The following is a 25,923-nucleotide window of genomic DNA, read 5'->3' as shown; positions in this document are numbered from 1 at the left end:
GGAATGTTTACAGCTGGGGCTAGCACAAGTAATCATGCCCTGGACAAATAAATCCAAAGATACTCTCATTTGGAATTTGTATGTTTCCCTCATTCTCCTTCTCAGCATTTCGTTTCCACAGAAATCCCAGGATACCATGTTCTGTCCTGTAAACCTGTGATTCTCAAAAAAAATTTTGTTGTTGTTGTTGCTCACAATACAATGTTCTTTACATTAGTAATCATGACACACTGGAAGCTTTAAATTGGCAACAAGGAAAGATTCTTAGGCATTTGGGTCTCCAGGAATCCCTTAGGATTCCCCCTGGCTCTCTTTTACCTTCCACTTTTTGTTTCTTTACTTCCCCAGAACTTGCAGCAGGAGAGGTGATTTTAAACCTCCTTAGAAAGATGCTATTGTGACCTCCCCTGCATAAAGTCAGGAAGAAAGGCAACAAATTGTAGCCAAAGATGAGGAATGTATAAGTCTTGATTTTCTTTCATTTATGTATTTATTTATTTTTGAGGCAGGGGATAAGTGACTGGCCCAGGGTCACACAGCTAGGAAGTGTTAAGTGTCTGAGATCAGATTTGAACTCGGGTCCTCCTTAATTCAAGGCTGGTGCTCTATCCACTGCGCCACCTAGCTGCCCCCTAAGTCTTGATTTTCATAGCACATTCAGCAAGTTTGCTGCTGCTTGACCAGCATGCAATGACATACTGTGTGGGAGCCACCACCAAAGGAAACATCCATTTGGGAAAGGGACTGAAGAGAGAGCTTGGAGCCAACATTTAACCCCCTCTACCCTAGAAACCTTCAAAGTATCATGTTAGAAGTGGGAGAGATCTCAGGGATCATCCAGACAAGTCTTGATTTTAAGAAACTCCCATAGAGAAATGACTTGCTTAAGACCATCAGAGAAAAGCTCATTTAGTTATTACTGGAACAGAAGTGAAGTAGAGGCAAATGGAGCCTCATATTCGTGCTCATAGGATGCCTAAGAGGAGCCTGAAAAACCACTTGGTCCAATCCTCTCATTTTAGAGAGGAAATAGGAACCCAGAGACATCAGAACAGAAACACTTGGATGTTATTCTCTCATCCCTAATTATTATAGTGCTTCCAGTCTTTGCCAGCCTTGGGTCTGCCAAAGGAATCCTGAGAGATGACGACAATCATTGATCCCCCAGAAGATGTTTATCTCACTGCCACAATAACTAGCCAATTGTTGATTCCATCTTCTTCTTCTTCCCCTTTATCTTCTCTTTCTTTGTAGGATTATCATTTCTGTTATCTGCTTTTTAAATCCCACAGAGGCTGAGAAGGACCAAATCTATCCACTGCCTGTTTTTGTAAAGCCCTGAAAACTACAAATGGTTTTGACATTTTTAAATGAAATAAAATTTTATTTTAAAATGAAAAAGTCATTTTTAGCTTGCTAGCTATACAAAACCAGGCAAGCAGTCCTCACCCAGGAGTCTGGTCTAGGAGGTTTCCTATGTCTTTGAAATTTTTCCATCCTGGGACAAAATTTATATTACTCTACCTAAGCATTGTTCTTACTACAAAATAACTTTCCTTCCACACTTTGAAGTTTGTCCCATCAGAATTAATGAAAATGTGGAACTCTCATTCCTTTTCTTGCCGACCTTTGAAGATAGAGTTTGTAACATAATAAATGTAGAGTTGGCTAGGATTCCAATAAAAGAGAAGTTTGGGGAAGTAGGAGTTAGGTTTGAAGTGGGAAGAAAGGAGATTAAAATGGGAGTAAATAGAAAAGTAAGCTCCACAAGAGCAAGAACTATATCTTATTCATCTTTTGCCTCTTGGATAATATTTAATATTTTGCTCAGCTCATAGAAGTCACTTAAAAAATACAGATTGAAAACAGATTGATTAATGACCTAAGGGAAAAATAGAAAGGTTCTTCTGATCTTGCCAAGGCATTAGACATACATAGCTTACAGTTTTTTCTTAATAGTATTTGATTTTTCCAAATACATGTAAAGATAGCTTTAACATTAATTTTTGTAAAATTTTGTGTTCCAAAAATTTTCCCTTTCCTTTCTTACCTCCCTCTCTCCCCAAGACAGCAAGCAATCTTATATAGGTTATACATATAAAATCCTTCTAAGCACGTTCCCATATTTGTCATGTTGTGCATGAAAAATCAAACCAAAATGAAACATGAGAAAGAAAAAGCATAAGTGAAAATACTATGCTTTGATCCACATTTAGTCTCCATAGTTCTCTCTTTGGATGCAGTTGGCAATTTCCATCCCAAGTCTATTGGAATTGTCTTGGATCATGGCATTGCTGAGAAGAGCCAAGTCTATCATAATTGATCATCCCATAATTCTTGCTTTTACTATATACACTAATTTCCTAGTTCTACTCATTTCATTTAGTATTAATTTACTGTAAGTCTTTTCAGGCTTTTCTGAAATCATCCTGCATAACTTACATTCTTAGAGCACTTTAAGGTATTCAAGTTTCCTTCACAACATCACTGTGGTGCAGATGTACAAACATCACCCCTTTTTAAAGGCAGCTAGGTAGTAAAGTAGGATTGATGAGTTCAATCCTAGCCTAAGGCACTTATGAACTCTGATATCCAGGACAAGTCACTTAAAAACACTCTTCTGTTTCTTCATCTATAAAATAGTGATAATAATAGTAGCTACCTCCCAGGATTGTTGCGAGTAAAATTGTAAAATGTTTGCAAACTTTAAAGTGCTACATAAAATTGAGCTGTTATTACTAATAAAGAGGAAGGGACTGAGGATCAAGTAATTAAAGGATTTGCTTGGAGACATCTAGCTACCTATCAAGTGTGAGAGGCAGAAATGGAACTCTGTTAGACTAGCTGCTGTATCAGAGATATGGGAGAGAATATTCCTGGGTTAAACTAGATAACCTGAAGTCTGATGTAACTCTGAGATTCTGTGATACTTGCTTAGTTTGTACCCCGTGCCCTTTTGCCCGTTGTTCTTCCCTTTATCTTTAACCATGAAAGATTTCTCCTTTCTTCCAAGAACCTTGCCTTGACCCTTCTAGCCCCCATTCAATGTTCTCATTTCTTTTACTTGCAAATTTAGCAACTATTTCATGCCCACTGAATCTATTTCCTTGCCACCTACTTCCTTGTTATAACCTATCACAAAACTTGTTTCCAATCTTAAAATTGACAGAAATCATGCTCTATAAGGTCACCAATGACAACCTAATTTCTAATTCATTGGGCCTCTCACTTCTCAATTCTCTTGACCTCTTAGCATTGACCCTATTGATGGCATTACCATCCCCATTCCCATTCTTAGAGGCTTTTTCTAACTTAGTTTCTGTGTTGCTCTATTATTACCTTACTGCCTTCTAATTTACCTTCCCTCAATTTCATTTTCTCCCCAATCATATTTCCTCTGCTTAATTCAATGGATTAGCTGTGGGAATTCCTTCAGGCTCAGTCCTTGGTCCACTGAGCTTTCTTTTACATACTATAATCTATACTTGAGAAAACTAATTCACTTTCATGGATTCAACTTTTGCTAATCCTACATTTCTATCTAATAGTGTCTTCTAACATGAAGGCCAATAGGCCATGTCTATAATTACCTAATATACATTTTTATTTGAATGTAATATCATCTATTAAACTGAATATGTTCAAAACTCTTTTCTTTAAAGAATAGCTTTCATTTAAAATTTCTTTATCTATGTCAATGACACTACTTTTCCTCATACTCAAAATTTTGGGTCATCATTGAGCCCTCCTTCTTTGTCCCTTAGCCAATATCACTAAGTCCTATTGTTTTTTTTTTTTTTTTTTTCTTAGAGCCTTACCACTGCCAGACTAAACTTCCTTCTACAATCCCAGAATTGTATAAATGGAAGGGACCTGAGATTATTGTAATTCCTTCCATAAGAATCTAAGTTTCTTTAGAGATGGAAATGTTTCTATTTTCTCTTTGGATCGCTCTGCTCAGCAGAATTCCCCAATCACACTGATGGCCAAAAAACATTTGTCAAAATATAATCAAAATTAAAGCTAGAAGAAAGCAAAAAGATCACAGTCTAGATGAGGATGTTACAGTGCAGAGACTGAAGTATTTGGCTCTATTTCACATAGCAAGATCTTGAGATCAACTCTTGTAACTCCAAGTCTAGGGTTCCTTCAATTTTAGCATCTTTCACTTTATTTTTTATTTATCTCTTTGCTTGCAAAAATATTTCTAATGGTGTCTTATTTCCTATCATTGCATAATTTTAAAGGCCCTCCATTATTTAGATGGATAGATCCAAATGATACTATCCTAACCTTGATTTCATTGCTCCCCAACATAGATCTCCATAGATCAATTCAGGTCAACTTCCTTAAAGTTTTCTGTATGTGCCATGAACATTTCCACCAATGGGCCTTTGTTCACATCATCACCATTGTGAGAATGTCTGTGTAAGTTCTACCTGTCTGTTAAGGCTTATCAGAAATTCCACATCCTCCATGAAGTTTTCCTTGACCTTTCCAGTCCTCAGTGATTTCCTTCTCTCCTCCCATGCTCAAATTCCCACAGCTCTTACTGTAGACCATAAAATCTGGAACCTTTTTTCCTCCTTTTACTTGGTATTTGCAATCACTTCACATGTATTATTATAATTTAGATTGTTAGCTTCTTATAGGCAGAATAGCAGAAGACAGAGCAGAAGATAAGATTGCCTGGTCTGGAATCAGGAAGTATTCATAGAATTCATGGAATTCAAATTTGGTCTCATATTCTTACTAGTTGTGTGGCCCTCAGAAAATCATTTAACCACTTTCTACCTCAGTTTCCTCAACTGCAAACTGGGCATAATAATAGCAACTGTCTCAGGGTTAGAATGTCAAGTGAAATTATATTTGTAAAGCACATAGCACTATGGTAGGTTCATGGTAGAGACTATATTAATGCTCATTTCTTTTTCCCCTTTCCTAGAATATCAGACTCAAGAGTCAGGAGCACCTTTAATTCATATTTCAGACATTGTTTAGCTATGGGACCTGGGCAATTTCAGCTAATTTCTCTGAGTTTCGCTTTTCTTACATCTAAAATGAAAGTCTAATACCTTCTAAAGGTTTGTTTTAGTTCTAAATCTATGATTCTATGAATAACTAAAATTGTCACCTCATTTTCTCATTCAGGTTATATTCTGAAGATAACAGATGAAGAAACTTAGTGCTGGTGGTTAGCAAGAGAACAGCATAGATGAGAAAACAATATAGAATGTAAGGAGCTTTGATCTAGAAGTGTCTCTACTGAGACTGTATCCTGAAGAGATCATAAAAGAGGGAAAAAGAGCCCACATGTGCAAAAATATTTGTAGCAGCCCTTATTATAGTGACAAGGAACTGGAAATTGAGTGGATGCCCATCAGTTTGGGAATGGCCGAGAAAGTTGTAGTATATAAATGTAATGGAATATTATTGCCCTATGAAAAATGATGAGCAGGCTGGTTTCAGAAAAGTCTGGAAAGACTGATGTGAACCGATGCTAAGTAAAGTGAACAGAACCAAGTTGCTGTACACAGCAACAAGATTATTTGATAATCAGCTGGTATGAACTTGGCTATTCTCAGTAATGTGGTGATTTAAGGCAATTCCAATAGACTTGGAATGAAAAAGTGCCATCTACACCAGGAATAAAACTATGGAGAATGAATATTGAGTTAAGTTTGGTATTTTCACCTTCTTTTTGGTTGGTTGTTTTTCCCTCTCATGATTTTTTTTCCATTTTGGACTGGTTTTTCTTATGTTACATAACAAATATAGAAATATATTTTAAAAGAATTGTACATATTTAATCTATATCAGATGACTTGTTGTCTTGGGGAGGGGGGTAAGGGAAGGAGGGAAAAAATTGGGAACACACATCTTATAAAAATGAATATTGAAAATTATCTTTACATGTATTTGAAAAAAAATTAAAAATGTTTTAAAAAAATATAAGGAGCAAGAGGAAGGAAGGGAAGAAAGGGTCTCCCGGTGATACCTAAAATATATCAAGAACATCTGAGAGTCTAAGCTTCCAAGTCCCTGTCAAGATGGGATATATGTACAGAATTGTGTGGGAAAAGAACTAAGGAGGGCACATATAAAAGCCAATGAAAGACTTGGAGAAAATGGATGGAAATAAATGGAGAAAAGACAGTCTATAATCCTCCCCCTAAAATCCATATGTTTCCCCATTCATATTCTTAAACCAGAGGCTGAACTGTGAATCTGGAATGTAAATGACCAATTTCACTAAGGAAGTTACAGCAGAGGAAGGAAGGGAGAGTGGGAGGATGTACACTGGCATAATTGCTGAGGAATTCACAGTGGTGCTGAAGTCTGTGAAGACTTTTGTTGATTAAAATATAGGCCTGGCTGAGAAATAAAGAATGGCACCACTAATCTCAGCCCCATTTTCCAGGTGGATTCCCTAGACTCTCCATACTTTACAAGTGGATGGCCCCTCTAGGGAAACTCTGAACAGACAATAACAGCATAGCTGCCAAATAAATAGATCTATAAAGCCACATGTCCTGGTGACTTACCTGCCTGATCTCCCAGGATAAAACTCAACAGGGATGCCAAGAACAAGATAGGGAAGAAAGCAAACTGCACTAACACCTGCTGAAGAAGGCAGAATTTTGCTTTTGAGAAACTGAAAATACCCCAAGCTCACTTATTGCCCAATTTTGGGCTCTGAAGTTGCTCACAAGTCACTATAGAGATAGGGAGTGAGTCAGACAGTGCCAAGGATTAAGCAGGTAATTATCGGTGTGAGTCTCAGACCTAGTTATGAGTTCATCAACTAAGTTTAGGAGGAGACAAGAGGAAGACTTCAGGGTGGAATGCATTGCCAGATTCTGTGAAACAGTGGAGCAAAAGGTAGCTCCATGCATTGAGATACTAAATCAGTGGGGCTAGGTGGGAAAGTATAGATAAAGGGAGATCCAAAAAGATTGATCAGGAAGCCAGGAGGCATAGGGAAAACACACTGACATTGGAATCTAAAGACTTATACTCAATCCTGCCTCAGATGCTTAGTATTTGTGGGACAAGTCATTTGGCATCTTTGAGCCTCAGTTTTCACATTCATAAAATGATGGAGTTGGACTTTTAAGTTTAAATCTATCATTCTATGCACATCTATGGACAAAGAGAAGAGAGAGACAGAGCACAGAGAGATATAGAGACAGAGACAGAGAGAAAGAAAGATGAGAGATAGAGACAGAGAGAAGAGAGACACACACACAGAGACAGACAGACAGAGACACACACACACACAGAGAGAGAGAGAGAGAGAGAGAGAGAGAGAGAGAGAGAGAGACAGAGACAGAGAGACAGAGAGAGAGACAGAGAGAGATGAGAGAGACAGAGAGAGATGAGAGAGACAAAGAGAGAGAGAGAGAGAGAGAGAGAGAGAGAGAGAGAAGAGAGAGAGAGACAGAGAGACAGAGAGAGAGATAGAGAGACAGAGAGACAGAGAAAGACAGAGAGACAGAGAGAGAGAGAGAGACAGAGAGAGATGAGAGAGACAGAGAGAGATGAGAGAGACAAAGAGAGAGAGAGAGAGAGAGAGAGAGAGAGAGAGAGAGGAGAGAGAGAGAGACAGAGAGATAGAGAGACAGAGAGACAGAGAAAGACAGAGAGACAGAGAGAGAGAGAGACAGAGAGACAGAGAAAGACAGAGAGACAGAGAGAGAGGAGACAGAGACAGAGAGAGAGAGACAGAGAGACAGACAGAGAGAGGGGGGGGGGATTCAAGGCATGGAGGGCAACCAGTGATAAGAAAGTGTCATAGCTGAAGAAATGCAAGGAAGCTGAATGATAAAGTGGAGTAAATGAATCAGACTGGTAAGGTAGGAAAGGGGCAGGTTGTGAAGTACTTTGAAAATCAAACAAATCTTTATTTGATTTATTTGATTGGGAGGTAATAGGGAGCCATTGAAACTTATTAAATAGGGTAGTGACATGACTGCACTTGCACCAACAAATTAGGTGATTTGCTCCACTAGTCTCTGTCAGAGGCAGTTCCTGGGTTCTTGCTCCTGCCTTCAAGGCTCACCCTTATGCTATGATGCTTCTCACTTATAAAAATAAGGAATTACTATTAATGAAAACTGATGAGCCCAGAACAAACATCCTCAGCAATGAGGCTAGCCCAGCACAACAAATGCACCTTCAGAGATATGTGAACTCCTTTATTATGAGCAGGGTGACATGTCTTTGTGGTGTGAGTCAAGCCTCAGAGCCAGGTCTTTTATTTCCTTCTGGGAAGATATCAGCCAGAGACAGGGAGGTTTATTTTTCCCCTGAAGGGGAGGGACAGATAAGGCGAGGGCTGGATGATCGTGCTGTACAAGTGCAGAGTGTTCCCGGAGACTCTGGAAGCAGCTTCTGAGCGTGATGGATCACTTTAACGGCACTATAATTCCTTCCTGCCTAAAGGGAAATTACTTAGAACAGGAGCTAGTTCTAGCGAGCCATATTTTATTTGTTATTCTTGCCCATCATGTGGATTTAGCTCTGGGAAGAGGATCCATTTTGCTCAAGAATTACTCTGGACACACGCATGCGGACTTCTCAGGGCTGCCTTTGAAGAACTTGGGGTTTAATAAGGTCATATCCTGGCATTTAAGTCCCTCCACCATTTGGGTCTACTTCATATATCCAATTTAAATCTCTAACCTCCAAAATTAAACCCTCAGCTTTGGACAGTCTCTTCATTGTCCTCCTTCACCCCTACCGCCATGTTTTGCCCATTGCTATTTCTGAGCATTTGCTGCTGTTGTTCTCTGTCCCTGAAATGCCTTAGCTATTCAAATGTGACCTGTCTTTTGTGACCCTCTTCCAGTTCTTCCTCCCCCAAGAACTTTTCCCTCTTCATTCTAGATCACAACCATCTCTCCTATTTCTGGCATCCCTGCCCTTACAATCTATAGCATTCACTTAGGCATTTATTTAATCACATACTTTCATGTATTGTTATATTGTTATATTGTTCCCTAATTGTCTCTTGTGTGTTTGTCTCATCTTCCTAATGAAAGCAAGGTTCATAACTTACACTTATCTTCTTATCCTTATCCCAGTGTATCTCCCAGAGTTACTAGAATTAGTCAGTAGAATATAAACTCCTTGAAGGTAGGGTCTCTTTCTTTTTGTTCATATTTGTAACCCTAGTTCAAGTCACAGAGTCTGATATACAGTAAGTGCTGAATCAATGCTAGTTGACTTGACACTGGCTTGTACAGTAGGAAATTAATAAATGTTTATTGAATTGGATTGAAAAAAATGAAGTCAACCTAATGGTCAAGTCCCTGTAGCATGTAAATTTTTTAGGGTTAGCTCTGGCACCAATTGTGTGACTTTCAGGGAATTCATCTTACTTTTCTGGATTAGTTTTATTCTCCAAAATGAAGCTCTTGGATTACATGACTTTTAAAGTCCTTTCTAGCTCTAATGTTTTAAGTTCAATGTTTTATGATCCCTAGGAAATACCAATGACTAACAGACCTTTCTTGTCTATAGATCAAAGACAAAAAGAGCTGAAAAAAAAAACCATACAGATAGTGGGGCAAAAAAGGCAGGACCTACAAAATGAGAGCCCTACTCATAACTCAATTTCTATATTTAGAAAGATATCTTCAAACAGATACTTCATGGTGTCCTTTGCCAATCCCACACTAAAATTTTCAACTATGATCATATTTAAGGAAAAACTCTGACAGCAACATAGTCAAACAAAATCTGACTCTGAAATCACTTTTGGTCATTGTAATGTATAAAATTTTTTGTTTTGTTTGTTTTGTCTGTCAAAGTTGTTTGCTTTTACAATATTGTTATTTAGTAAATTGTTCTCTTGATTCTGTTCATTTTATTGTGCTTTAATTTATACAAATCTTCCCAAGTGTCTCTGAAACCACCCATTACATTCATATGTCATAATTTATTCAGCCATTCCCTACTTGGGGCCTCTTTAGTTTTCAGTTTTTTATTATAATAAAAAAGAATTTCCATAAATACGTTTTAATGCATGAGTCCTTTTCTTTTTTCTTTAATATCTTTGTAATACAGACTGTTCTCATTTAATGCAAATTTGACTTTATATAAAGAATTCATTCTGAAAGAAATCCACATTCCCAAAAAAAAGTATATTAACTTTATCAGACAGGTCTATGCTTTTTCTCTTTACTCCTGCCCCCTGGCCTGGGCTTCTATTCCCTCCTTCTCTCCCTCCTATAAGCCCCCCCCCCCCATACATACTAAAAACCCTGGAAGTGAAAGCAGAAGAACGAACCACTTGGAAAAATTGCCAAAATTGTGCTGCTCCCAGATGTACGAGCTTGGCTAGAGATGTCCAGCACTGAGCAAGGAGCTCTTTGTCTTACTCTGCTCAAGTGTCCTGCCTCAAATGTCTGTCTTTTAACCATAAGGAACAGTGTATCTCTCACACTCCATCCTTTTTATTCATCTTCTCCTGTCTGTGTCCATGTCCAATTTCCAGGTATTCCTCCCTTTCCTCTTGGATGGATTGGACCTCCACAAGGCTGCCATGGATCCCTCTCTGTTTCACATCCCTGATTTCTATGTTTGAGCCCCAACATGTCCTTGAATTAAATTCTGGTCTCCTTCTTCCACAGGAGCAACTCCCTTCCTGCCTCTTTTCTTCCCTGCCTCTCCATAGTCAAATTCACATTTTACAATAAACAGTTTACATATAGGTCAACAAAATGTGCAACCTTATGTAAGGGACCACTAAGATAAAGTGAATTATAGACTTAAGATGGTCTTTCTGAATCAGGGGAATACATGACTTATTGAGCACTCCATTTAGAATACTATGACAAGACTTGCCATTCTGGTAGCTAGAAACAAACAAACAAAAAAAAATTAGACTATAGCAAGAATAATTAACTATAGTAGAAAGCTACCACCTGTTGTCTAGGGCTAGGGTAAAATCATTTCCTGCCTCCTTCTTTGCCCCTCCCACTCTCCTTAAGTGAAGGGGCTCTTTTTGTGTTTTCCTTGGGCACAAAAATTTCTAGTTACAACTCTAGTGACAAACACCATTTCTTCTCACTAGAAAGGGTAGGGAGGCAGGACAAATTTCCTCTCTGTGTATTAGCCTCTCTGCTGACATAGCTTGGAGTCTACATTATAATATCTCCCCACTTCTCAGAAATTTAACTATAAATAAATATAAACTTCACTCCTTCTTGGATCCCCATTCTCTCTATTGGTTTCCATTCCCTAAGCCACATCTTTAAAAGCATTCCAAGCAACAATTTCCACTTATTAAGCTTTGCTGATTCACAGCACCAACAGGTGGAAGTGAAGAATAAATAAAAATTTCTAATAATAATGAAAATAGAAGCTAACATTTATGTAGTACTTAGTTCATTCCAGGAATTGTGCTAAATGTTTACAAGTATTATTTCATTTGATTCTCACAAAAAACCTTGAGGATATAAATGTTATTATTATCCCCATTTTACAGATAAAAAGACTGAGAAAGACAGATTTAAGTGATTTGCCCCAGGTCACACAGCTAGTAAATATCTGAAGCTGTTTTTGAACATGCAGGTTCCTGACTCCAAGTCCAGTGTTCTATTTACTGCATCACCTGGGTGCCCCAGATAAAACCTGGGATTTTCTGTATGTTGGACCAAATTTCCTTTAATGGGAGAAAAAACAAACAAAAAAACAATCTTACCTTGCCAGCCAGGTTTACATACAGGTTTCACATCCACTTGTACTAAAACATTTTCTGTTGCATGTTTTTGGCCACAGTCAAAGGCAGTGACCATGATCTCATACTGGTGTTGCCTATCAAAGCTGAGTTTCTCCGTATTTCTGATATTGCCTGAACAGATTAAGAAACATAAAGAAAGAAGACATTTACCCAAACTGAAAATCACTTCAATATCAGCAATCTACAATGATTTCTGTTTTCGCCAAATCTCTCCTTCTACCCCCAAAAGAGAAGGAAACTGTTTAATAGGGCCCTTTTGTCTAAAAATTAAAATGGCACATGAGTATCTTCTCTAATTAGTATCTGCTTAAAAATCTCAATAACTGCCTTATGGTAATTGCTGACCTGAGGTTCCACAGTTGCAAAACCAAAATAGAAGCAATTGGCATTTATATTTGTTTGGCTTCCAGAAAAACTGCCTCTGAAACCTATGCACATATGATTATAATCCCTATCATATCCAGCACAGAACTTACCTGCAGCAGACTTTTTCGAAATATATTTAAACATGTGGAGACAGAAAATACCACTTTATCTCTGAGCACATTTCTCAGGCCCGGTCCCCAGGAAAGTTCACTGCCATTTTCTGATATCATTTTGCTACCCAAATGGGAAATTAAATCAGCAAGAAAAATGCCCTCTCCCTTCTGACAGCTACATAAGATAACAGATTCCCTGCCCTGATGACAAAGTCATTACATCTCTCTTTGGGAGAATGAGAAATCTTTTTCAAGTCATTTTTCATAGTGGGTTCATTTTTATGTTCTGAATAGTCTTTTACAACCAATGAGCATAATTTTAATTATGTTTTCAAAACATTATTGTGGCTGTTGTAATATGGCTCTTGTTTTCAAGGGTCCCTTGGTAATGGCCAGTGTGCATTTATTTTTGAACAATTTATCCATTATTTTTATTCTGAGATAAAATCTTCTATATACAAGAATAATCATTTCTTCAGAAAAATGGTTCTCAGTTTCTTCATCTGTAAAATGAGGTCAGCCTAGGCTCCATTTTTCAGACTAAGTAATTTGACTAATGTTGTTGAAGTAAAAAATGGCAGAGAAAGGTTTTGAATTTAGCTCCTTTGACTCCAAATCCACCATTGCATCATTTGTTTTTAAAGAGATTACATTAAATTTATGAGGGAAAATGATAAATACAATATTTGCTGCTCAGTTGTTTTAGTTATGTTCAACTCTTTATGACCTCATTTGGGTTTTTTTTTTTTTTTTAGAATCCACTATATGTATTATAAGGTAATTGCTGAATTTGCCATGTACACATAAATCAAAGTTGTGAGAATGTAATAACATAAAAACAAGGGGATGACATTTCAATTGAATTAGAATATAATATTAATTAGTTAGTAATACTATTTTATTTCATAGGATGCATAAAATCTTAACGTGATCATGGAAAAATTCTTGTTTTCTTTGTTAAGTGTCCAAATTGTAATGACACTTGGATTATGTAACTCACAAAGTTTGTGAAAAAAGTATTCTGTAAATTTTTTTTTAAATCCTATATTAATCTGAACCATTATGCTATGGTGAAAAAGTGCTGATTTTGGAGTTAAAGGGGACTGAGATTAAATCCCAATTCTGCCACTTACTATCTATCTGACGTGTTTTATTGTTGAGTCATTTATGTTGTGTCCAACTCTTCAGGACCCCATTTGGGGTTTTCTTGGCAAAAATATTGGAGAGATTTACAATTTTGTTCTCCAGCTCATTTTATAGAAAAGGAAACTGAGGCAAGCAGGACTAAGTGATTTGCCATGGGTCACTCAATTATCAAGTGGCTGAGGTCAAACTTGAACTGAGGAAGATGACTGCCTTCACTTCAAAGTATTACTACTTTGGAATTTAAAGGTCATCTAATGCAACCTTCTCATGTTACAGATGGAGAAACTGAGGATGTAAGAGATAGTATCTTGATCAAAATCCCTGAGGTCATAAGCAGAAGAAAAGAGATTTGAATTCAGGTCCTTTGACTCTAAGCCCAGCCCTGTATCATTCCTCTAGGAATTAAAGGAACTGGATAAAATTACCTCTAAAGTCTCTTCCAGCTGTAAATCCGTGTAAACCTCAGTTTTATTATCTAATAAATAAGAGAGCTGGACCAGAGAAGACACAGATTCCTTCCAACTCTAAATCTATGATCCAAGTGTCAAAAAATTATTCACTGAGTGAACAGAACCATGAGAACATTGTACACGGTAGCAACAAGATTATATATGATAATCAACTGTGATGGACTTGGCTCTTTTTTAACAATGAAGTAATTCAAGGCAATTCTAATAGACTTGTGATGGGAAGTGTCATCCACAAAGACAGAACTATGGAGATTGAATGTGCAGCAAAGCAAGATATTTTCACCTTTTGTTGTTGTTTATTGTTGTTTACTTGTTTTTTTCTTCTTCTCTCATGTTTTTCCCTTTTGATTTGATTATTTTGTGTAGCATGATGAATATGAAAATTTATTTAGAAGAATTGTACCTGTCTAACCTATTTCTTGCTTGCTGTCTTGGAGGGGTGGGAAAAGAAGGAAACAAATCTGGAACAAGGTTTTATAAAGGTGAATGTTCAAAATTTTTTGCATGTATTTGGAAAAATAAAATACTATTAAAAATTTAAAAATAATCACTGCTTGTATGATATTATGTTTAATTGTGTGAGAGACATAAAGAACCATGACATAGGGTCTAGAGTGAAGAACTCTTCCTGTCATTAATACTTACTTACTCAAAGTAATTCAGATTGTTTTTATACTCTAACAAGATGCCTGCTTTTAATTGGAGAACTTCGAGAAGCCATACACTCTTATTCATGCTACTTGGGCATTATTCAATGTGTAGAAAGCCAGGATTTACTGATCAATGTCTAAGGATTGGCTGCTGTGTGTTGCCAACCAGCTGGTATAAAGTGTTGAGTGCTGGTCTTGTGATCAGGAAGAAATAGTTTCAAAAATAACTCTAAATATTTCTAATGTCTATCTTGGGCAAGTTTATTAGTTTCTTTAGGTCTCAACTTCCCCATCTGAAAAATAAGAATGACAAGGAGTGCCTTCCCTTACTGGATCTTTGGGATGCTCAAATGAGATGATGTAGGCAAAGCTCTTTTAAATTCTTAAAGTGGCATATAAATGTCAGATTTTTTTCTATTAATTCAATTTCCTTGTTCCAAATAGCACTGGCTATATTCAAACAACAACAACAAAAAAAACCCCTTTCAGTTGCTTTAATATATAGTTCAGTATTTTTTAAAAGACAGTTGGTTCAGTTGAAAGTGATTTAAGATATTTTGAGCTTCCTGGCTGAATTTTATAAATCCTTTTAATATTTCACAAAGTTTTTAAGGCTTGCTTTTGAGGCCATATTTGTGTGTGTATTAAAAGTGAAAAATTCAATAGGGTCCAAAATGCTGTGTTACTGAATGTGATAACCAAAAACAAATGTCTCCTAATATTCTCTAGAAAAATGAATTGTAATAGAAAGTTCAGCTCTCTGCTTTCTGAAGTTAAATTACTTAAGAAATATTCATCTTGAAGGAAGTAGCCTCTATATTCTATCTATGTGACTTAAGAAGAACACAGATTGTTGAATATGGTACAGAGATAATTATACAACTGAATCTTTGGTCTCAATTTGTTGCAACTACAGTTCCATAATAAATCCAAATGAAACTGTCTGAAAAACTAATTTAGTTCCTCCTACAACAAAGACTTAAGGTGTGAGAAAATTATCTTTTATATACATATATATGTAATATATATATGCACACACACACACACACACATATATATATACACATACATATATATGTATGTGTATATATATATGTGTGTGTGTGTATATATATATATATAAATTTGAGGTAATGGAGAATAACCAGAATATCCAATATCATGATCAACTAAGGTTTGGAACTTTGTAAAGTTCAAATGTACAGTTTGCTTTATGAAGCAAAGAAAATCTGTCTGTGTTGTTTAAATTAAATGATAGCTTTTTAAAAACTGATGCTGTTTCTTATAGCAGAGCCTTTGCACCCAGACAAGTAAATGACCTCTTCTTTGATCAGGATTACCTACTATAGCCTTATATGAGTAGTAGTCCCTGAGCCTACTCTGACTTAGGGAGATTGGGTATATGGTAACGGGAAAATGATTCAGATGTATTTCATATCTTTCTGGAAGGACAGACAGATAACTTATCTATCATTAAACCATCAGTTATTACATGTTTATGATGTGTGCAAAGCACTATAGAGTTTACAAGGATTTGCAAGACAGGTTCTCTAAAATGCAAAATAGATAAACCTGCTCTTAATCTGACTAGAGCAAGCATCCTATGAATAGGTTGGTATAATGATGAAACTATTTTTAGAATTAAAAAAGGGGGGGAGAGGCTTTGAAAATGTGATATCATGGGGCAGGTAGGTGATATAGTGGATAGAGCACCAAACCTGAAGTCAGGAGGACCTGAGTTCTAATTTGATCTTAGACACATAATACTTCTTAGCTGTGTGACCCTGGGCAAGTCACTTAATTCCAATTGCCAAGAAAGAAGAAAGAAAGAAAGAAAGAGAAAGAAAGAAAGAAAGAAAGAAAGAAAGAAAGAAAGAAAGAAAGAAAGAAAGAAAGAAAGAAAGAAGAGAAAGAAAGAAAGAAAGAAAGAAAGAAAGAAAGAAAGAAAGAAAGATAAGAAAGAAAGAAAGAAAGAAAGAAAGGAAGAAGGAAAGGAAGGAAGGAAGGAAGGAAGGAAGGAAGGAAGGAAGGAAGGAAGGAAGGAAGGAAGGAATGGAAGGAAGGAAGGAAGGAAGGAAGGAAGGAAGGAAGGAAGGAAGGAAGGAAGGAAGGAAGGAAGGAAGGAAGGAAGGAAGGAAGGAAGAAAGGAAGAAAGGAAGAAAGGAAGGAAGGAAGGAAGGAAGGAAGAAAGGAAGGAAGGAAGGAAGGAAGGAAGGAAGGAAGGAAGGAAGGAAGGGAAGGAAGGAAGGAAGGAAGGAAGGAAGGAAGGAAGGAAGGAAGGAGGAAGGAAGGAAGGAAGGAAGGAAGGAAGAGAATGAAAGAAAGAAAATGATATCATTTAAACTCAAAAATTAAAGAAAAAATAAAGAAGGAAAAATAAAAAATAAAGGAAATAAAAAATTAATTATGGCAGAGATCTTGTAATACAATAAAGAAATTACAGGACAATGAGATGTGGATTCTGGTCTCTGCTCTATTTCCAACTTAAGACATTTCTTAACTTTTCTGAGCTTCAAATTGTGCATCTCTAAAATGAAGGCATAGAAAGGAATAATCATCTCTGCCCACTCTATATGATGTCGTTGTTGTTATATTATTTTTCTTTTTTTTTTGTTTCTTGATTTTTGCATAGATTGTCCTTCATACCTAGAACATTCTCCTGCCTCAAGTACCACCTTATTTAAGAGGTCTTTTCTGATTGTCCCTATTGTTTGTGCCTTCTCTACAAATTTTACACACACACACACATACACACATCTGTGATTTGTCTATCTGTATATGGATTGTAGCTCCCTATTAGAATGTAAGCTCCTCATGGTCAGGAACTATTCTGCTTTCCCCACTTAAATTCACCAAAATTACCACAAGGTGTGGTATATACTGGGCTGCTTAATAAATGTTTGGTGACCTATTATAGCCAGTGCTTCTAGTCTTTGCTGGGAAACCTAAAAGCCAAGGAAATGTGTTCAGGGACTCATAGGTAAAAATTTTGTCCAATTTTTGGTTTTTTTTGGCCAAATGGTGGGACCTCACTTACCTGCGATCTAACCACAGCATTATTTTCCTTATTCCAACCAATTCTAGGAATCATCACAAAATCATGTGCCCAACAGAAAGTGAGATCTACTTATGAATCTGAAACACCTCAAAGTTGGAGTTAAAATGAAATTTCCTATCTGAATCCTCTAAGGCCTTTTAACCTTGAAAAATGGTGGCTCTCAAGGTGGAGCCCAAGTTTGTCAGAATATCCTTGAATATTCTGCCAGATTATAAATGCTGCTTGCATTTTTTCAAGGTACATAGGAAAGTCAGCTGTGAAAGTAGTGAATGAAGACTAATTTGGGTGTTCATTAGGATGGGAGGATCCTCCATCTTTTTCCACACATTCTTCCTTCATTAGTTTGAGGACCATAGTCAGAGCATTACCATGGTCAGCAGATGCTTCCCAAGTGTGCCAGTAATCTATTTCAACTTATGTTATAAACCAAAGATGAAGGCAGAGGCCTAGAAAAAGACCATTATTTACTTTTAATGAGACAGCCAGGGAAATAAATTGGCATATGTTACTTAAGTAGCTCATCAAAGGTGAGTAATTATCCTTCTCAGTTGGGACAGTAAGCCTCTCTGATAAAGGAATTTGCATATCAGCTCTGATGGGTCTGCAATTATCCAGCACTCAGTTTGCAGAGGGGAAGAACTTGGCCAAGAGCAGGATCTTGAAGACTCAACACAAATGCAATCTTGAGTCACTTATCTTAGAAGGAGCAAAGTTGAGATGTCTTTCCACTATGGACCACTTAGCCAAGCAAATAGCATCACAGAGGTGAAAAGTTTAGTCCATTTTTTTTTCTGGCCAAACATTGAGGCCCCAGAAGATAAGCTGCTTTTGAGGAGCAAAAGTATTAGTCGGCTTATTGGATATACTCATTATTTTAGCCTTGATCCACTTACTACCAATACCTTGCTTTCCCTTCTCTAATTTTTGAACTTATTTGTATTATAGCACATTGTTTTCTATTTTCTGGATATTAGACTTGTTTCCCCAAATCAGATTATGAGGTCCCTTAAAACAAGGATCATGTCTTCTTAGGTCTTCCAAAAAACAAAGGAAAATCAGCCAATTGGCAGACAGAGTGCTGAAATTGACATAAGGAAGACTTGGATTTGAATCCTGCTTCACTCACTTATTAGATGTATGACCTTGGATGCATTATTTGTCTCTCTCAGACTCAGGTTTCCCTCACAAAGGATGTAAATAACAGTATGTAATTCATGGAGTTATGAAGAAAATAATTTGTAAGGTCCTTTGAAAGCCTTACATAGAGATGTTATTTATCATCATCATCATCATCGGCAGATAATAGGTTCCGATCATAATAGTTAATGATGAAATATTAAGATACCTATACTAGTGCCTGGATCAAACTGAATTGTATGAGATTCTGCTATGTTTTCCAAAAATGAGTATTTAAAAATTAACAATGAAAGGAAATATCTCCTTACTATCCCTCTGATAAAAATTGCTTTCCAAAACTCATCACTTAGAACTGAAAGTGGAATTTTCACTGGACTCCAGGGAAACTTTTTTGATTTAGAAGATAAAATTTCTTTGTTTGTTTTTGCCAAAAACAAGGGGCATGTATAGATCAAAGGAAAATAGATTAGAATTAGAAGGAAATCACAGGTCATTTAGTCCTGTTCCTCATCTAATAGACAAGAAACTTGAGAACAGATGGGGGTACATTACTTGTCCAAGGGTTATATAGTTAGGGTTAGAACTTGGATTTAAAATCTGAGTTATTAACTCTAATCCAGAGCATTTCCTATTGCCTCTAGAAACCACAGCAGCAGGTAAAGTACAGCTGACATTTGCCAAAATTAAAATCTTAGGGAAGTTCTTTAATTGTTACATTTCTGTATAAAAGCTGATAAATACTTTCAGTCAAAATTCTGGTTGACTTTAAATGTCTAAATCCTTGCAAGCACCAAGATGTCCAGCCTTGTATGAATAAAGTCTCCGTATGTTATTTAGCTTTTCAGCCTTCTTTATTTCAGGACCAAGACTTTACTGAGTTTGAAATCATTTTTGAGACATGGCTAAAAACATGAATGTAATTCTTCTCTGGAACTAAGGATCAGGAACTAAGAATGAGGAAGGAAAAGACCCTGGCATCATAGGGCACATTTGTAGGCCCATATTATTACATCCACATAATCTATATTTTAGAATTCTGGTACTTGGTTTTGTCCAAGTTTTTCCTTTAAAAAGCACTTACCATTTCTATCAATAGCAAAAGGCACATCACTTGTGACAATTTCATAATTGCATATTTGGCTATACTGGGGAGAACAGTCTTCATCTATGGCTTCCACTTGCAAAATGCTGTCATAGATTTTTCCCTCTGTCACCACAGCCTTATATATTGTCTCCTTAAAAGTTGGTGCAAACTCATTCACGTCCTTCACCTGGATGTGGACCACCGCCCTAAAAACACATAAAAAGAAGAGATGGAGCGAATGGGCAAAAAACAAACAAACAAAAAACACAGTTAAGTCTGAAAAATCTATAAATTGGAAGGAATCTCAGAAATTCTCAGGTCCAACCTCTAATTCAACAACTCAAATAAGTTATCATCCAGCCTTTAGTTGAACACTTTTATAAAAGGAAATTCACTATCAATGAAGGTAGCCCATACTATTTTGGATTGGTTCTAATTGGTAGGAAGTTGTTCTTTTATCGAGCAAAAATCTATCCTTTTACTTTTATCTGTTCTTAGAACTGTATTTTGGAGGCTAAGTCTAAGTCTTTTGCCACATGACAACCCCTACTAAGTCACTACTTCATCATTTCCAGCAGGACTACGCTTTTTGTTTGATCAGTTTACTGTAGTCATTTCTTTAGGTCAGATTTATCATAGTTCCAACCTGTTCTGAGCACTGAGTTTTATTGGTAGGTTCTGGGGGTCCTATGAAGAGGATCATAGACTCACCCTGGGTTGAGTACAACCACAAGCAGGGGAAGGAAGTAATCCAGTATTAAAGTTGGATCACAAACTATGTAATTGATATATAGAGTCCTTTCTAAAATATGACATGAGTCTTTACTTTTCCTACTAACAGCAGAAATACAAAATTGGAGTGGGTGGGTTGGGAATGTCACCAGGCATCACAATGTGGAACATTGATGTTCACCTCACTGCACTACTTAGGGACTTCTCTAACTTTTCTACTGTGTCCCAGGAAGCTTGTTATGGGAAAAACTTCATCATTCTGCAAGATCTCTGCTTGTGACTCCACTTCATCACTACTTATTGTCCCTTTTATTGGACACTGCACTTAAGAAAGGAGCTCAACTCAGAAAGTTTCTTCATTTTTCACCTGACTGTACTACTTTGGAATTTTCTGACTTTTCCATTATTTCTCCAAGTTGGGTATTGAAATGGACAAAGGATTGGCCTCCCCTCCTCCACAGTCTTAGGGCCTCGGGCTCACAGGGAAATGTTTGCTCAGCTAGATTAAGAGAAATGCTTTGCCCTACCGAGGTGTTTGCTTATTTATTCCATAAGGAACAAAGTTCGATAACCCTGATCTATTCTAAATAATCTATGTCAAACATCTGCCATTGTGTATTCTCCTTACATCCTGTAAGCCCCTATGTTTTCCCCCTGTAAGACTGAACCAGAGTGCTTATAAACCTGTCCCTACTTCTGTTCAGGACGCTACTCTACTGAATCCATCTAGGTCCTGGCTGGTAAGAAATGCTTCATAAATTACCAACACCTTGGCTGTCTTGAATTTATTGCCTGGGCTATCTCAGGTGTCTTCCCTAGTTCTGCACTATCCCTACTTTCCAGCTATTTTTGTGTATTGTTTTCCCTCATTAGGTTGTAAGCTTAGAGGCAATTTTTTTCACATTTATATCCCTACACTTTGCATGGTGCTTGGAACATTTTGGTTGTGTAGTAAATGTTTACTCATTGACTAACTTCAAGGTGATCTTTAAAAGTGGAAGTCACCCAAGATGAAATGGGAAATGAGACACAAACTCTTTATTTTTTTTTTGTATTTATTCCTCATTATTCTCATCAATTAATTTTTATAGCAACAATTTCTACTGAGTTTTTATGATATATTTTTATTTTTTTCCTACTTGTGATGGCTTTATTTTTTCCCTCTGTTTTCCCTGTAAATTATAGATTAAAAAAAAAACCTTTTGTACATCAAGGCCACAAATTTATTTATATAAAACTTTTTTTTTATTTTCAAAACACATGCATAGATGATTTTCAACATTTACCCTTACAAAACCTTGTGTTCCAGTTTTTTTCTCCCTCTCTTCCCCTAGCCCCCTCACCTAGACAGTAAGTAACCCAATGTATGTTAAGCATATACAGTTCTTCTATATATATTTCCACAATTATATAATGTATTTTTAGCATATTTTTTTTCCATGAGATAAAGCAAGAAAGATACTTTCAGAGAATAGGTTTCCTCTACCTTACCAATAAGAAACATTATCAAAACCTTTGGAACATATACCAAAGAATAAGTGAAACTGGGAAAGTCTGGGTATTTGTAATTCTGTATAAGTAAAGTTATTTTTCTAAAATGAAAGGTACCCCCAAATAAGTTATCATTTTTAGAGGATATAACATTCTGTATTCATTTCCTTACTATTCACTAAGCATCAAAGCAGCCCTTCAGCCTGAACTGTTATTAACACATGCAATAGTCACAGCTTTGATTCAGGGAGTAGGGAATTGTTTTTGTGACTCACTTGTGAGATTTCTTCCAGTTGGTTTCGTGAGGTCCCGCCCCACAGTCATAGGCCTGGATGATGAATGTGTACTCCTTCTGGAGTTCACAGTCAATTGGGCTTTTTGCTCGGAGCCGACCTTCTCCGGATGTCTTATTTAAGACTACAGCTTCAAAGGGCATTTCTTGACCATGGATTTTAAAAGCACAAATTTCACCTGCAAGGTAAAAAATATATACATGTAAGAAAATACTAGGGAGAGTCAACTTAGAATCCCCTGAAATTGATGTAATATGATTTTGTGGTCCCTTGATTTTAGGGGGGCTTCTGTTCTAACAATCTATCTGATTCCAAAGTCCTCTGGCTTTGTCCTGCCACACACACACCCAACCTAGGAATGCTATTGTTCTGACAAATCTATCTGATTTCTGAGACCACTCTTTAGTCAAAAAGCTTCTGGCTTCAGGATAGTTCCACAGATCAAACTCCTGAGACAATAATGAAGTAAGACCACCCCTCAATTCATCGCTGGCTGATAATCTGATCAGTAATAATTTGATCAATGAGAACCAAATTTCTTCCTACCTAGAATAAGCATATCAATGGAAAAACAAGCTGGATAAATGTGTCTCCTTGTTTCTGTTTCTCTACTGAATTCCCTTACAATTCAGTTAGCTTGTAATGGTGTTATTATTACAATAAAACTTTGCCTTTGGCCAAGGAGATGGGTTTAAGCCCTCAAATTCTTTTGAGATACTTTGCAACACTGGCCTGTGATCCCAAAACTTTTGGGGTACCCCTAACCAACCTCAACAACATGACTGTGTTTAGCAACTGACTATATTTGTAAACTCAGAACAAATTCAGAATTTTTAATGGATATGTACAAATGAATGAATTCTTTTAAAAATAGTATTATTTTAATTGAGAGCTTAGAATCTTGGCTGGATCTTAAAACCATCTTCTCTTCCTCACTGATTTTATAGAAATCAAGGAAACTGAAGCCCACAGAAGATCAGGAACTTGACCCCTATGGAAAGAGGCACTGTGGAAAGAAATATGAGAAATGAATGTAGCTTTTAAATTTATCTCTATAGGGGATAGTTTTTGTTTGTCTTAAAGCAGCAGAAGTTTTCTTAGCTATGAATATAAGCCCTAATTCTTGTTTTTACCTACCTTTTCCTTACATCCTTTCCCCTCTAAAGTATTTTACTTTATCTATCCTTCTATTTCCTGACTAAGTCAGACAGAATTTGGAAGTGCATTTTCTCCTTTGGGCATTAAAGTAAAGCTTTGAGTCAAAATGAGGTCCTGTCCCTCTGTGCTGATCAGTCCTCTAGTAGTTTAGAAAATGTAGAATCATAGTTTTATAACTGGAAGAGATCTAGGAGATCATCTGCTTCAATCGTTTCATTTTACAATTGAAGAAAGGGAAACCCAAGTTTATAAAATGACTTTCTTAAAATCTAGGAACCCTCGAGGCAAGATGAGTTGGGGTCCTTTGCTTCCTACATTAAATTTCTTTCCTCCATATCATAATGCCTCCTTAGCTTTTTCAGTCCCAATGCTCTGTTTCATTAAGAACTTTACACACGCATTGTTGCTAAATAGGTGCATTCCTCCTTCTCAGCATGATTTATGCCTGGCTTAAGTAATTTTCCCTGTGGAAATGCTAAAGTGGTGAGAATGTTTATTTCATTAACATCCATCAATCAGACAACAAATCTTACTTGAGCACCTTTTACAGCGACAGTGTACATAGTGATGATAATTACAGCAGTAAGTCTTGAAGTAGGTCTTGTAAGTATTATCCCAAAGAAATGGAGGCAAAGGCAGGCTAAGTGGATTGCTCATGGTCATAGCCAGTATGTAACTGAAGCAAGAAAGGCAGCTAGGTGGCAAAATAGATGGAGTGCTGGGTCTGAAAGAGTCATTTTCCAGAATCAAATTCTAACTTCAGATACTTAATGGCTTGTGACCCTGGGTAAACCACTTAACTCTGTTTGCCTCAGTTTCCTCATATGTAAAATGAGTTAGAGAAGAAAAATGGCAAACCATTCCAGTATCTTTTCTAACAAACCACCAAATGGAATCACAAAGAGTTAGATATGACTGAAAAAAATAACAACAACTGATGAGGTTTGAATGCTCACAATTCTTGGTGGTCACTAGGTTAGTGGCAATAAGAGAATTGTTAAAATATTCCTTTAATCAGCTATAGGTTTAAAGTGAAAGATTTACTTATTCCCGAATTATTAGTTGCAAAATGAAAGTTTGTCAGATAGAAATCAGTTTGCCAAGAGACTGACTTCTATAGCGGCAAAGACCTTTGAGGGAAATGGAGTTTTACGCTGAGAGAATCAACGTGCAAGGTCCTAGCAAAGTGCATGGGCCATCTGTAAGGAGCTAGTCCAGATACTGCACTTTTTAAGGAGTCTTGAGGCTTCTGGAACCAACGTTCCCAGGCTTAGATTCTTATCAGTTTTCAGCCCAGATCTATTAGAATTAACAACACTTTAAAGAGGCACTTTTTGACCAGGATCTCTAATTGAATCAAAGGCTCTGGCATCCTGGAAAGATGACTTATCTGGGGGGATATGCCTTCCCCAGGAGGGGCTGAGACTCTGAAAGGGATCACAGATCAAAAGGAAATACAGTTTCTTGAAGAGATCAGTTTTAGTAAGAGAACAGTTACCCTCCCCCTTCAACAACAACAACAACAAGAAGCTTAAGCAAGAACTCTCATCTGAGTCTAGCTCCATTATTCTATAATGCCTTTTCCTGAAAAGAAAGGAAATAAATATAATACATAGTACCTAATCACATTTACTCAGCAACCTAAAAACATAGAGTTTTAGAAATGATATTGTCCTTAGAGATCATCTAGTCCAACCTCTTATTCTTCAGACTAAACCCATGCCAAAGATTACATAGTGAGTTGTGGCATTGTGGCAGGAATCCAGATTTCCTGATTCTTAGATTGGTTTCTACTTAAGTAGGCATTTTTATTTTCATCTATTCTTCTTCCATTTTCTGGAAGTATTTGCTAGCTTTGGTATAAGAGGATCTGGTGTTAAATCCTGGTTCTTTCACTTGCTATATGTTATCTTGGTAAAGTCATTTAGCTCCATCTGCAAATAACAGAGTTCAATTAGACTGACCTCCAAAAATCTTTTCCAATTCATCTATAACCATATGCTTGCCACATTATATGGACCTAACAATAGCCCACCTTATGCACAATTATATTACTTCTGTTCCACTAAAATTAGAAGAGATCCAGGATTATTGAAAGAGTGGGATGTAAGCCAGGGGAAAAGTGTTCTTTACTTTTGATACGTATGATACTTTTTTAAATGTATGAAATATAGAATTTCCAAGATTGTGAACTAAAAAATTTCACCCATTATTTGCAAGTATGCAGAACAGATTCTCAAGAACAATAGAATCCCGCACCTGAGATGGATCTATTCTGATTTACCAGTCACTTAGGGAAATAATTCCTCACTTAAAGATGAACAATCAATAGCAATCTTAACTTCAGGCTTTTGTTTTTATTATTTCATTGATCCACAATTTAATCATGAACAATATGTTTTTACATCATATAACTCTGGTATTTCCTCAAAGGCACCTCATTCCAAAATAGACAAGATTGAATGATTATAACATA

At 36.7% G+C, this 25,923-nt stretch overlaps 1 protein-coding gene across 1 annotated transcript in view; it reads right to left on the bottom strand.

Moving 5' to 3' along the window:
- Positions 1-25,923, bottom strand: part of CLSTN2 (calsyntenin 2) — a 939,093-nt gene that overhangs the window by 193,218 nt on the left and 719,952 nt on the right. The window contains exons 3-5 of the mRNA XM_074301665.1: positions 22,272-22,467; positions 19,771-19,979; positions 11,711-11,860 (exon numbers count right to left, since the gene is read on the bottom strand). Coding sequence (XP_074157766.1) covers positions 11,711-11,860; positions 19,771-19,979; positions 22,272-22,467 — 555 coding nt within the window. The remainder of the gene's footprint in view (positions 1-11,710; positions 11,861-19,770; positions 19,980-22,271; positions 22,468-25,923) is intronic.

This window comes from Sminthopsis crassicaudata, chromosome 3 (assembly GCF_048593235.1).
Source record: "Sminthopsis crassicaudata isolate SCR6 chromosome 3, ASM4859323v1, whole genome shotgun sequence".
Classification (NCBI taxonomy): domain Eukaryota; kingdom Metazoa; phylum Chordata; class Mammalia; order Dasyuromorphia; family Dasyuridae; genus Sminthopsis; species Sminthopsis crassicaudata.
The sequence above is the reverse complement of the archived record's forward strand: the minus strand, read 5'-3'. Positions and strand labels throughout refer to the sequence as shown.